Source organism: Oryx dammah, unplaced genomic scaffold (genome assembly GCF_014754425.2).
Source record: "Oryx dammah isolate SB20612 unplaced genomic scaffold, SCBI_Odam_1.1 HiC_scaffold_21, whole genome shotgun sequence".
Taxonomy (NCBI): Eukaryota; Metazoa; Chordata; class Mammalia; order Artiodactyla; family Bovidae; genus Oryx; species Oryx dammah.
This window is the reverse complement of record NW_024070205.1, coordinates 10,196,592-10,210,822: the sequence shown is the minus strand read 5'-3', so window position 1 is coordinate 10,210,822 and position 14,231 is coordinate 10,196,592. Positions and strand designations below refer to the sequence as shown.

At 41.5% G+C, this 14,231-nt stretch overlaps 1 protein-coding gene across 1 annotated transcript in view; it reads right to left on the bottom strand.

Moving 5' to 3' along the window:
* Window positions 1-13,344, bottom strand: part of FLVCR1 (FLVCR heme transporter 1) — a 30,162-nt gene extending 16,818 nt beyond the window's left edge. Inside the window, exons 1-2 of the mRNA XM_040263146.1 lie at window positions 11,453-13,344; window positions 5,404-5,548 (exon numbers count right to left, since the gene is read on the bottom strand). Coding sequence (XP_040119080.1) covers window positions 5,404-5,548; window positions 11,453-12,190 — 883 coding nt within the window. The 5' untranslated portion in view covers window positions 12,191-13,344. The remainder of the gene's footprint in view (window positions 1-5,403; window positions 5,549-11,452) is intronic.
* Window positions 13,345-14,231: the final 887 nt, after the last annotated feature.

The window sequence follows — 14,231 nt, the reverse complement described above, 5'->3', positions numbered from 1 at the left end:
CTCATTTCTATGGAGTTATATCACACAACCTTCTCAGCCAGACATTTAGAGACTGCCCTTTTGCTGAGCAACGGAGGATCTACCAACTTCCTGCAACAGATGGCAAAGGAGAGATTTCTGAGGGTTTCGCTAGCTGGGAATCAAGACTTTTTGCTAGAAGAGCTGGTCTGCTAAGACTGGTACAACAGAAATTAAAATCTAGTTTGGGTATTGACTCAAAATTTTAAATTAAAATAGATGGGAAATGCTGTATTTCACTGAATCTAAAATGTTCTGATGTTGGCACTCAATGATGTTGGCAGGCATCAACATAGTTATATAGTTTTCACATAATCATGTCTCAATTTCCACCAATGTTACTTGCCTCTGGTATTTTTTTTACTGATACAAGAATATTGAACTTGAAATCTGCCCTCTTAACAAACTTTTAAGTGTATAATAAGTATTGTTAACTATAGGCATAATGTTATACAGAAGATCTCTAGAACTTTTTCATCTTAGATGCCACTGATGGATTGAGAATAAAGTAATATTTTCTAAAATATTAGAACTTCCTCTTTCTCTTTAAATAGTGGCTATTTCTTTCTTCCAACAAAGAAGGCCTGCTTTGCAGTTTGACAGTGGGCTAGATCTGATGGACCTGGCTATCGACTGTAATCACGTGGAAATTTTTAAAAATACAGATTCTGAGAGTCTACCTAAGTAAGGCTCAATAAATCAGGACGTCTAAAACAGAACCTTAGAATCTGTACTAAACACAAAACTCAACACCCAGCCAGGTTTGAAAATTACTGCAAGAGAAAGAAACTGTTTTTAAACCTGTATACAATATTTTAATTCTCTATCTGCTGCTAAAAAATTAAAAAAATTACAGTTCTTTGCTCATCAAACCATGGACTAATTATGATACAAAGAAAACATCAAGCTAAAAGACTTCTATTATTATAGGTCTTACAACTAACTCAAGAGTTGACCTAACTCATAAATATTTACTTTTTAATATCTTTACATTGGAGGACTCGTAGACATAAAGCGTTTAAGTGGTTGCAATCCCTCCTCTTCCTTCCACCCTATCTGCTCCTTGCACTGTTGAGGACGTCTGTTGTCCTTTCCTGAAAGACTCTTTGCATCCTAGTTAAGACAGGAGATATCTCTTTTTATTAATAGTGGTAAAACAGAACTCACACAGTTTAACATTTCAGAATGTAAAAGCTATGCTTATGATGTAGTCATGGGTGTTCCGTGAGTCTTAAGTCTCTAAGATGTTTTATTTACTGTGGTAGAATAAGTCTAAATGGCTCAGATTTGAGCTCAAATGCAAAATGAAAACAAGTTCTGGTAGTCTATAATTCCATCAGACTTGTTTTCTCAACACAAGGGCTATCTCTTAGTTTCAGGAAGTTAGCTGCTCTCCTAGACAAAATCAAGCCTTTATCCACTAGCAACGCAATATAGTAAAGTCAGGCTTCAGTCTATGAAGAAAAAGAAGAATCAAAAAACCACTGATCTGTCACCCTTTTTATGCTGCAATGCTCTTTTTTCTTTCTCCTTTGAAAAACAGACTTCTACTTTCTCCCCACCAAAATGTTGTACAAATAAAATAATTAACTAATAAAACTGTTATTCTCCACCCTTGGCAATAGGCACGGAAAGTAGCCAAAGGGTTTTCAGGCAACACATTCAAACTTCTCCTATGATGAGTAAGTAATAAATCTACTGTATTTAGGACCACTTCTATTTTTTGAAATCAGATTATAATATTATCTTTTGATTTCATTATTTGTTCCTGTGTGATTCAAGCAGACATTATACATATTAACTTATTATAAGACAAACACAGGTTTTAATCCTGGCTCTGCCTCAACTTACAATATGACTCTGAAGATATCAATTCCTGCTTCTCCGCTAAGATAGACTTCTCATCCATAAAATGGAGATAATAACAACAAGCTGGTATGAGGATTACATGATATAAAATATGTAAAATAATTTTGTAATTATTGAGCACTGTCCTTTTGAGGAATATTTATTTTAAAAAATAAGAATTTTCAGGGAACTCCCTGGCAGTCCAGTGGTTAGGACTTGGCACGTCCACTGCAGGGGGCAATGGTCAGGATACCACATGCCATAAATAAGTAAATAATTTTTAAAAATAAAATCAGGGACTTTTCTCAGGACTTGAAATTCTGATAGACTATATAAAATATATATCTATTAGAAGTTTACAATAGCAACCAATATATAAATATCTTGAATATAAGCATAAAAAGTAAAATTAGGCATATATGTTTTATATTTTTTAAAACTTTAATAGTAACTATTTTGACTGCCATTAACTTTTGATTTCTGTCATCTCTTCATTTCAGTGAATCAGAATGATAAGGATTTTAACTGACATACTTAAGTGATACAGTTTACCGATCTGCATAAGAACAACTTTCAAATAGAACAGCTTTATCACTTACACAAAAGGAATCTGAATTGAAACAGAAAATTGGACTAAGTAAAAATTAAAATGATATGTTTGCATAAGTAACATTTTATTAATGGAATTAGACTGCCTAGGCTCAAATTTTTGTCTTTAGCATTTACTAACTGTGACCACAGGTTAAGTTAAATTTACTTAAATTCTGTGCCCCAGTTTCCTCATCTATAAAATAGAAATGATAATATAGTGCTGCCCTTATAGGGCTGTGAAGATTAAATGAAATATACCATGTAGTATGTTTTTAAACATATTTAGGGCATATAAATCAAATGTTAGAGACTATAATAGTGTTCTCCCAATAAAAATGGGGTATTAGTATGAAATTCAGTGGAAGGTTGGGATCAATTCTTAGAAATGCTAGATGGATTACACTTACAAAGGGTGATAGGATTACATGGCATGAATCCTCAAGTTAGTATTTTTGGAAGAATGCTCAATACCAATTTGGTGTATGTCACATTACTGAAAAGCATCAGCAAAACTAAATTATTTTATAAGATTTGGTTGGTTTCCAAAGTATTTATGGGTAGAATTTAGAAGGAAATAGGATTGCCTCAGTAACTGAGGAATTTTAAGAAAGTAGGTTTTTAAGCTGTGGTGTTGGAGAAGACTCTTGAGAGTCCCTTGGACTGCAAGGAGATCCAACCAGTCCATTCTGAAGGAGATCAGCCCTGGGATTTCTTTGGAAGGAATGATGCTGAAGCTGAAACTCCAGTACTCTGGCCACCTCATGAGAAGAGCTGACTCACTGGAAAAGACTGATGCTGGGAGGGATTGGGGGCAGGAGGAGAAGGGGACGACAGAGGATGAGATGGCTGGATGGCATCACTGACTCGATGGACGCTGAGTCTGAGTGAACTCTGGGAGATGGTGATGGACAGGGAGGCCTGGTGTGCTGAGATTCATGGGGTCGCAAAGAGTCAGACACGACTGAGCAACTGAACTGAACTGAACTGAACTGAGGTTTTTAAAGTAATCCAGATTTTCCTCAACAGGAATTATTTCCTAATAAGGAAAACAGGTACATTTTAAATTTAAATGTCACAATTTTAAACTAAACTTGCATAACGCAACTGTATATAATCTTGCTTTTATATACTATGTTTAGTATCATAAGATTACAGGTCACCAAACAAAACTTGACAATGAGCTTTTTTTTCCTATTACATTTCCATTCTATTTTTTTTTCCATTCTTCCTTCCCATTTCCACTTCCACTGTCTATTCATAAGCCATAGTATATAAATAAGTAATTATATACATGAATAGCTCTCTTTTAATTTCTTAAATAACACAGGGTGATATGCCAATTGTCACACCTATTATTATTTTTTGTCCCACTCCTTTGACAAATAAAAATCTTGCGTTTGTAGCATCTCATATATATGTTTAAATACGTATGTGTAATATATATGATTTTATATCTAGAGATATCTTATATACAATCTATTACTCTCACTTCTTCCAAAGAGATAAGCAATTGAAGACAATAAAAAAGGAAAACCAGAATTTACACAAAGATACATAGCAAGCAAAAAGGATTTTATATTTTAATAATTCCTATGCTAATGGAAGACCCATTTATGCAAAATGTAGATAAACTATATTTCATATTTCATCTAGCAAATCAAATATGGATACCAGAAAAGTAGATAGAGGTATTTGTTTTTTTTAAAATATAGATTTCTTTTAAATTTTTCTTAGACTGCCAGAAGACTACAATGCATAATTTGTGTTTTTCGGTCGTCAGCACAGAGCAACCATGCCACTCCCTAAGTGGAACATGAAAGCCAGCCATAGGTAGCCTAGACATGTCAGAACACTTTAAATGCTACCAAGAGAATATTTCATTCATTATTTTAAGGGAAATTAAATATGTGGGCTGAGTTTCCTCTCCCTGGGTCTAGCAGTTCATCTCTAAAGGCGATCTCTATTAAAACACAAATTTTCTCTAAAAACTGAGGATTTTTTAATCTGGTGATCATAAAACTTGTATTTTTCATTACTATTATAACCATGGTAAAAATTAATATATAAAATTTAAAACTCCAGCTGTAATGAAATTTAACTATAAATTTTAATGATTAAAAGACAGCCTTTCAACTTTACGGTTCCTTTCTTCTTCAAATCCATTTAAGATATACTGAGTGCCCAAAAGCCATGGTAGCAGCTGTATTACTTTCAGTAAGCCTCACCTACTCTTTTCCCTGAAATCAAAACTGTTTCCCATGAAAAACAAACTTTAAAAAGCAGACCTTCCCAAACCGTCTTCCAAACTGATGATGGCTGCTTGCAGCTGATCCTGACTGACTGCTTCAAGAGACAGGCCCGGACGGGAGGACTCGGGGACGAGTGGTGGCAACAGAGCTCTGCTGGAGTGGCCTAACAAGCAGACAGTTGCCACAGTTTGAAATTCTGCTGAACGGCTGGCTGCTGCCCAGGATCATTCTCTGGCCAACATTGTCAGATCCAGTTAATTGTTAAACTGGGGAGCCCTGGGAGGATTTATCATTCAAAGGAAGGTGATGGCCTATTCGCATCATTGCAAAGCATGACAAGAACTTGTTCCTGGAGAGGTTAGTGTCTAAGATGCAGAACGTGTAGATGGATATGCAAAGAGAAGGCAGGTAATATGCGTGAAACCAACAGTTATCAGGAAAGAAAAATTAGTAGGGAGATAAATGAGATGAAATTAGTCTTCCAACCCTGAACAATATTAAGACAGATGTAATGGACCACAGCATATCCCTAGGGTTGCAGCATTCATGATCTAATCAAGAAAGTGAACAGCGAGAATGCAATAGGCAAACAGCACTTGAGTATCATCAGTACAAGTTTTCAGGGTCGGTTATTTTTATTTTCCTATGTTTGTCATGCACTTATCTAGTTAAGCTTTAGGGAAAGTAACTCACTTACCAATTACTGTTAAAATAAATAAAAGTGTGGCGACAGCTGATGTTCCATAAAACATGGTGCTGATATTACGAGCCAGCAGTTGTGTGTTATTCTGTGTGTTGGGCACTAAAACCGGTGGCAGCAAAAAGCCAACTGCAGTTCCAAGCTGTAAAATAAACAGTTCTGTTAATTCTTCCTATTATAAGAGAAAAAAGTAATTAATACAACATAAAAAAAAACCCACTACTATGTGTAGGGTGCTTTCGTAAGCTCTAAAGAACCACGTTCTAATGTGTTTTTACCATTCTACTATTGAAGGAAAATCACTGGCAAACGTCTTCCCTATTCAATAAACATTTACTAAGCTCCAATCACTCAAATGATGCTGCTATAAAGTTGTGTAAGATACACTCCTTACCTTTTGGCTACTTAAACCAGAAAAGAGAATAGAAATACACATGCATGCACACACAAAATGCTGAGAAAAGACAGCCTACAGAACGGGAGAAATATTTGTAAAGCATATACTTGATAAGGCTCTACTATGCAGAACATACAGAGAACTCTTACAACCCAACAACAAAAAAGACAAACACCCCAATTCAAAAATGGGCAAAGGACCTGAACAAACTTTTCTCCAAAGATATACAAGTGCCCAACAAGCACATGAAAAAATGCTCGATATTATTAGTTATTGGGGAAACACAAATCAAAACTATACCCACTAGAGTGGCTATAATTTTAAAAAAAAAACAGAAAATAACAAACGTTATGATGTGAAGAAACTGGAACTCTTTTACAATGTTAGTAAGACTGTAAACAGCATAGTTAGCAAGGAAAACAATCTGGCTGTTCCTTAAAAAGTTAAACATAGCATTACTATATAACCTAGTAATTCCTCTCTTAGGTATATACCCCCAAACTGAAAACAGGTATTGAATATTGCACATGAATATCCAAAGCAGTCCTATTTGCAATAGCCAAAAGGTGGAAACAACCAAACTGTCCATGAATGAATGAATAAACAAAACGTGGTATATCATTCAATGAAATATTATTTAGAGAATGAAATGCCAAGAGATGCTGTGGCATGGACGAACTTTGGAAACATGCTAAAAGAAGCCAGACACAAAAGGTCACATACTGTATGCGTTTATTTATATGAAATACTAGACTAGGGAAATCCACAGGGAAAAAGCAGATTAGTGGTTGCCAGGGGCTAGAGAGAGAGGGGAAATTAAGCGTGATTGCTTAGTGGAACTGGGTCTTCTTTGAGGGCAGATGAAAATGTTTGGGAACTAGAGGCGATGGTTGTACAACATTGTGAATGGACTAAATGCCACAGACATGTACACTTAAAATGATTAATTTTATGTGAATTTCACCTCAGTAAAATAAAATTGCGCTGACTATACAAGCTGGAATCAAGACTGCTGGGAGAAATATCAATAACCTCAGATATGCAGATGATACCACCCTTATAGCAGAAAGTGAAGAGGAACTAAAAAGCCTCTTGATGAAAGTGAAAGAGGAGAGTGAAAAAGTTGGCTTAAAGCTCAACATTCAGAAAACGAAGATCATGGCATCTGGTCCCATCACTTCATGGCAAATAGATCGGGAAACAGTGGAAACAGTGTCAGACTTTATTTTTGGGGCTCCCAAATCACTGCAGATGGTGACTGCAGCCATGAAATTAAAAGATGCTTACTCCTTGGAAGAAAAGTTATGACCCACCTAGACAGCATATTCAAAAGCAGAGACGTTACTTTGCCAACAAAGGTCCGTCTAGTCAAGGCTATGGTTTTTCCAGTGGTCATGTATGGATGTGAGAGTTGGACTGTGAAGAAGGCTGAGTGCCGAAGAATTGATGCTTTTGAAGTTGGAGAAGACTCTTGAGAGTCCCTTGGACTGCAAGGAGATCCAACCAGTCTATTCTGAAGGAGATCAGCCCTGGGATTTCTTTGGAAGGAATGATGCTAAAGCTGAAACTCCAGTACTTTGGCCACCTCATGAGAAGAGTTTACTCACTGGAAAAGACTCTGATGCTGGGAGGGATTGGGGGCAAGAGGAGAAGGGGACAACAGAGGATGAGATGGCTGGATGGCATCACTGACTTGATGGACGTGAGTCTGAGTGAACTCCGGGAGTTGGTGATGGACAGGGAGGTCTGGCGTCCTGCGATTCATGGGGTCGCAGAGTTGGACACGACTAAGCGACTGAACTGAACTGATGATAATCACAAGAGAAATAAAACCGAGATATTAAAGGAGCTTCAACGGAGCGAGAGATCCGATTCTTTGGACGTGAAAAGGAAGGGCCCAAGATAGGTTTCAAAAAGGAGCCTGAGGCAGAGATAGTAACATTTACCAAATATTTCACTTTCTCCCTATAAAAAGCTGGATAGAGACAATTTAATGGGTAATTACGAGCGTCCTAAGTACAGTACTGTGATGAAGAGAGGCTGTCAAGACTGAGGATCGTGTAATTGATCATCCAAGCAAGAATACTAGTTGGAGTGAAGGGGACTCCACGAGCAGATGTGCTGCACAACAGGTGTACATCTGAATGATTCTAGGCCAGTTGGAACATATGGTCACCTTAGTTAAGAGAGTACTTTGGAGGAACATCTTATACAGACTTGGGGTTCCAGAAACATTTCTGAAGGGGCAAGGATCCAGATAAGAAGTTAGAGCTTGCCAATTGAACAAGAAATGTTCCCAGTCAAGGACATCATGTACACAGGAAAGAGAGAGCATGACCTTGTGAGAAACTGATGGAACCCAGGTCTCCTGCACTGCAGGCAAATTCTTTGCTGTCTCAGCCACCAGGGAAGCCCTGAGAAACTGTAAGCAGTGCACAATTTCCCTCAGAGCAGGGAAGCGGGTGTATGTGAGAAACAGGGGCTGCAGACAGGTGATGCTGAGCAACTGGCAGAAGGCAGAACAGGAAGTCTCACTTTGTCCTTAAGAGAGTTTCACTTTCTTCCCCTAAGGGCAATGGAAGACAACGCAGGTGGCGCTGGGGGGGGGGGGGGGGCGGGCGGAGCGAGCGCCCAGGACAGATTTGCACATTAGAAAGACCACACTGGATGCATGTGGAGAATTAGAGGGAAGAAAGCAAGAAATGCAAATAGGAAAATCAGTTAGCAAAGCTCTAGGCGAGAGCTGCAGGTGGCCAAGGCTAAGCTGCGGCCATAGAAATGGAAAGCAATGAGCTAGAAGACAAGGCAAATTTTGATTGGTGGGGTCATGTGGGAGAGTCAAGTGGAAATATCTGGCTGACCAGTATCTATATGAGTCTGAAGCTCTTAATTTATTGAATAAATTCTTATGGAGAAACTACAATGTGCCAGGCACGATAGTAAATGCTGTACATTCAGACTATGTGCCTACTTAATGAAATCGAGCATCTAACGGTGGGGATGGGAGATGAGCAATAATTAACAATTACTATGGCCCAGATGGTAAAGAATCTGCCTGCAATGCGGGAAATCTGGGTTTGATCCCTGGGTCAGCAAGATACCATGGAGAAGGAAATGGCAACCCACTTCAGTATTCTCACCTGGAGAATTCCATGGACAGAGGAGCCTGGCGGGCTCCAGTCCATAGAGTCACAAAGAGTTGGACGTGACTGAGCGACTAACACTTTCATAAACATATCAGACACTGATAAGCACTACACAGGATTAAAGAACAATGGTTTTAATAATAGATTGACTGGGCAACTTTAAATGGGATCCTCAAGAAATGCCACTGAATGATATTTAAAATGAATTTAAACTGAGAGCAGAGTGATAATAAGGTTGTAACAATGTGATCCTATGAGGAAGAACCTTCCAGGCAGAAAGAATGTTTTTGCAAAGGCCCTTATGCAAAATGCAAGCTTAGTGTTGTTTAAGCAACCAAAAACATATTAGTAAAGTACTGTCAGAGTAAAGAATTTAGATTTTAATTACTATGGAAAATCACTGGAGAATTCAAAGCACAGTTATGACATGATCTGATCTATGTTTTACAAAGTCCCTGGTGGTTCAGTGGTTGATTCCAAGCTTCCAACACAGAGGGTGCAGGTTCCATCCTTGGTCAGGGAACTAGATCCCAAATGTCAGAGCTAAGACTAACCAAATAAATAAATAAGGTTCTCTTGGGAATTCCCTGCTGGCCCAGTGTTATGACTCCATGCTTTCACTGCTGGGGCAATCTCTGGTTGGGGAACTATGATCCCATGAGCTGTGCAATTTGGCTGGAACATTAAAAATTAAAAAAAAAACTTTTTTCTTAAAACAGGTTTCTCTCAGGTTAGAGACTTGGTACTGTAGATGGATAGAAAAAAACAGGATTCAGGAATCAGACAGACTTGAGTGTGAATGCCGCCACTAATGAGGTGTGTGGCTTCTGGAAAATAATTTTATCCCTTCAAGTCTCTGCTTCTGTATACATAAAAGGAGAAGACTAATAGTTCCTATCTTATTAAATTAAATTAAATGATACAGTGTGTGTAATGTACTTAGCATGGTACCAGGCTTTGTTAATGTTCAATAATATTGAATATTATTATGAATGATCACTCTATAAACAGGCTAAAGACGCATAGCTGGGGGTTGTGAGCAAGTGCACGGCTACTAGAGACAAGAAAGGATGAGAACACTTAGGGAGAATGTAGGAGGAAGGCCCAGAGCGAAGTGTCAGAGGGAAATCTACCTATGAGAAAACATTTCTATTTACTATTCATGAAATAGATAATCCATAGGTAAGGAGTTGATACTTCTATCATGCTCAATGAAGTATTAATCTTGAACATGATTTTGTAAATGAACAATATTTTAAAGAACAGTTCCTATCCAAACATGCAGAAGCAACCAACTAAAATATGTCACAAATTATTTTGAATATACAACTATATTTCAAACTATCCCTTCTTCTCTACTTTTAAAGGAAATAAATAAAAGCAGTAGGCCCACATGTAGAGTTTCTCTTTACATGGATTTTAATAGATTTTACTCTGATCTTGAAGCAAGTGTCAGATCAGAAGAGAGTAACATTCTTTGGTTGCATAGCTGCTACTGCTGCTTAGTCACTTCAGTCGTGCCCGACTCCGTGCAACCCTACAGACTGTAGCCTGCCAGGCTCCTCCAGGCAAGAGTACTGGAGTACTGGAGTGGGATTCTCCAGGCAAGAGTACTGGAGTGGGTTACAGAGCTACGTGTAGTGATATATGAATAGAGAGAGGTGACGTTTTTGTTATAGTTTTTAACTTGATTCTTCTCAAGCTGAACACTCAATATAATTTACATAAACTATCATAGGACTCCGTATGCAAAATTTAAATTATATTAAAAGGACCATTTTGCAAATAACACACATACACATGTGCACACACACACACACACATATTTTACCTAATAATGCAACTGGAATGCTAATGGCATCTGAAACTATGGTGTTGGTAAAATCTAGGAAACACCTTAATGGAGACTGGGCAAAATAAGCCACCTTTTTACAATGGATTCCATGATCTGTGATTTGTCTTGCATTTTTTCACCATTAAAAGTTGGTAACTGGACACAGTAATCCTGTGAGGTCCTATCAACATTTGGCAATAGTTTATAAACGTCTGCTATATACCAGGCACTCCACTGACTGCTAATACATAAAATTAAACAGAAGTTGTTCACATTGACCACTCAAACTAAGAACAAACTTCTCTGAATCCAGCACCTTCCTTTTGCAAAGAATACACTGGTGACAAAAATAATAACCTACCTTAGTCTCATTCACTGCTACACTCACAAGAGTTATGCATTTATGGGCATATACCATTAATTACTTTATAGGTAATTCTCAGAGATGACAAGGTAGTCATTTAAAACTGGTTTTGAAAGTTCTGTTTCCACAAATAAACCAAAACCCCTCTTTCATCCAAGACTGCTTCCTATTTTGTGACTACTCATCTCCTCTCCTTCCTTTATAGGATGCCTCCCAAGGGTTCATCCATATTCCTAGACCCCGCGGCCTAAACCGTTTTATCTGGTCCTTCAGGATTCGATTTTCACCTATCACCCAGTCCTTACCTGATTCCCTAGCACAGCGGTGGCGCAAGCTGTGGACACCTCCTTGGGCCCAAACCACACTGAAGCGATGTGGGAGGGCAAGCCGAGGATGAACACCTGGGCCACGGAGCACATGCACTGGCCCAGCATGGTGACCCAGAAGAGATGCTGCCGCACGCTGCCGCACTTGATCCAGGCGCCCAGGCAGTTGAGGCCGGAGCCCAGCAGGGCGGTGAGCCGCAGGCCTCTGGTATCCAGCAGCCAGGTGGCCGGGAAGATGAGGGGCACGTAGGCCAGCATGTACACCATGGACAGCCAGTCTATGTGCAGCGAGGAGACGCTGTAGAAGCCCTCGAAGACGTTGCTGATGATGCTGTACTGGATCCACTGGAAGGCGTTCACCAGGGAGTAGGCGCTGAAAGTCAGCAGCACCACAAAGCGCCTCGGGGAGAGCGCGATCCGGGCCACCAGCGTGCCCTCGCCCCCCGGGGTCTCCTCGCCCGGCTCCTTGGGCAGCAGCCGGGCCTGGGTCTCCTCCTCCGGGGCCAGCGGAGTCTTCCCGTCCGGGGTTCCCGAGGCGGTGGCCTTGGGGCTGTCCCGAGAAACCCCGCTCAAGGCCAGACAGCCGGCCGTGGGCCCGTTCTGCGTCTCCGCGCTCACCTTTCCGGCCGGCGCCTCCCCCGGCACCGGCAGGTATCCGTTCGCGGGCGGGTGTCCGTTCGCCACCGCGGTCCCCTCCTCATCGTCCGGCCGCGCCATGTCCCCGGGCTACCCGGAGCCGCCGGGCGCCCCCGCTCTCCTCCCAGCCCTACACCCCTCCCCCAGCTTGCGCCCCAAGGCCCGCCCGGCGCCACCCCCCCAAAACCCCTACCCCTCGGCCCGGCGCTCCTGCGACGGTCTCCCCAGCCTGGGGAGCCTGGGTGTGAACCGAGAGCCGCAAAGCCGCGCCGCCTGAGTTAGGCGAGGTCCTGGTCCCCACGCTCGGCCCTGGCAGGCGTCCCCACGGCTACCAGGCCGGGTAGGTGAACGCAGCGTCACCGCACGGTGCCCTGCAAGCCAATCAGCGGGCGCCCTCGCCTGCGGGAGCCAATCAGGGCGCGTCCGGAGGGGCGGGGCGAGGCACATTTTGCCGGGTGGCGGAGCAGGAAGGCCACGTTGGAGGTCGTGCGGCTGGGTTATCGCCCCTTGGAAGGATGCCGTGGGCAGAAGTCCTCAGACTCGGGGATGGGCGGACGGGCGGGCGAAAGGCGACCCTTGGATCGAGTGGCTTGGGAGGGGAGCGAGGGGATAGGAGAAGCAGAGCCGAGACAAAGAAGCGGTCATCAGTCTTTCCGCCTACAGGGGCTCCCCTAGAGCCAAGTCTGATACTGGCAGAGGACGAACTTGGCCTCCTTGGCCCAGTGCAGCTGTCTGTCGATATCAAACCCTGCCTGTAGAGCAGACTGGACCAGGTTTCATGAATTCGTGCTATCTCGACATTGGAAAAACGCAAGAAAGCATTCTGTTCCAGGTAAAGAGATTTCTTCAGAAATCTGCCCTTGTGAAATTGGAATTTCCTGGGGATGTGTTGTGTCCGAGCAGGCCCAGTTGCTTAACCGTCTCCCGTGCACCCACGCTTGAAGTTAGTAGTTAACTGAACTCATTCTTTGGCTTCCAGGCACCAAATTTACTTTGAAAGGAATGTGCCTCACACGGTCATGGACCCTGGGGAATAAAAAAATAAAAGGCAGACATATTCCCTGCTCTCAAGAGCGCACGTGCCCTTGTAAGTCTTTTTGGACAACAGAAAATTTCAGCCCTGCTACTTCTTGGGAAACTAAATTTGAAGAAAAAAAGAAAAGACTCCAAGTGGCTTCCCTGGTAAAGAATCTCCCTGGGATGAGGGAGACCTGGGGTTGACCTTGGGTCAAGAAGAGCCCCTGAAGAAGGAAATGGCTATCAACTCCAGTATTCTTGCCCAGAGAATTCCCTGGACAGAGTCCGTGGGATCAGAAAGAGTCGAAGTGGACTGAACGACTTTCACTTTCACATTGTTTATTTATGTATTTTAATTGGAGTAGGATTGCTTTACAATGTTGTGTTTGTTTCTGCTGTACAACAATGTGAATCTCCTACTTGTTGTTGTTCATTCACTCAGTTGTGTCTGACTCTTTTCAACCCCATGGACGAATATATATAGCAGCAATATATATGTATATATCTCCTCTGTTTTGAGCCTACCCGGCAGCTCCCCATCTCCCCCCTCTAGGTCATCACAGAGCACCAAGCTGAGCTCCCTGTGCTATACAGCAGCTTCCCACTAGCTATCCATGGACCATTTTTCTAGACACGTATTCATTATTAAAGTGAAATTGAAACTAGGGATATTTCACAATGGACTTAATATTAAAAAGTGTTGCTACCTAGAATGCTAAAACCTGATACACTTTATTGAACCTAAAGGAGATCAGTCTTGGGTGTTCATTGGAAGGTCTGATGCTGAAGCTGAAACTTCAATACTTTGGCCACCTCATGCAAAGCGTTGACTCATTGGAAAAGACCCTGATGCTGGGAGGGATTGGGGGCAGGAGGAGAAGGGGACGACAGAGGATGAGATGGCTGGATGGCATCACCAACTTGATGGACATGAGTTTGAGTGAACTCTGGGAGTTGGTGATGGACAGGGAGGCCTGGTGTGCTGCGATTCATGGGGTCGTAAAGAGTCGGACACAACTGAGCGACTGAACTGAACATCATTATTTTGGTAGCATATAAACCTATTGTCAGATACTTCTCAGTGAAGGTGAAAACTACATAATCC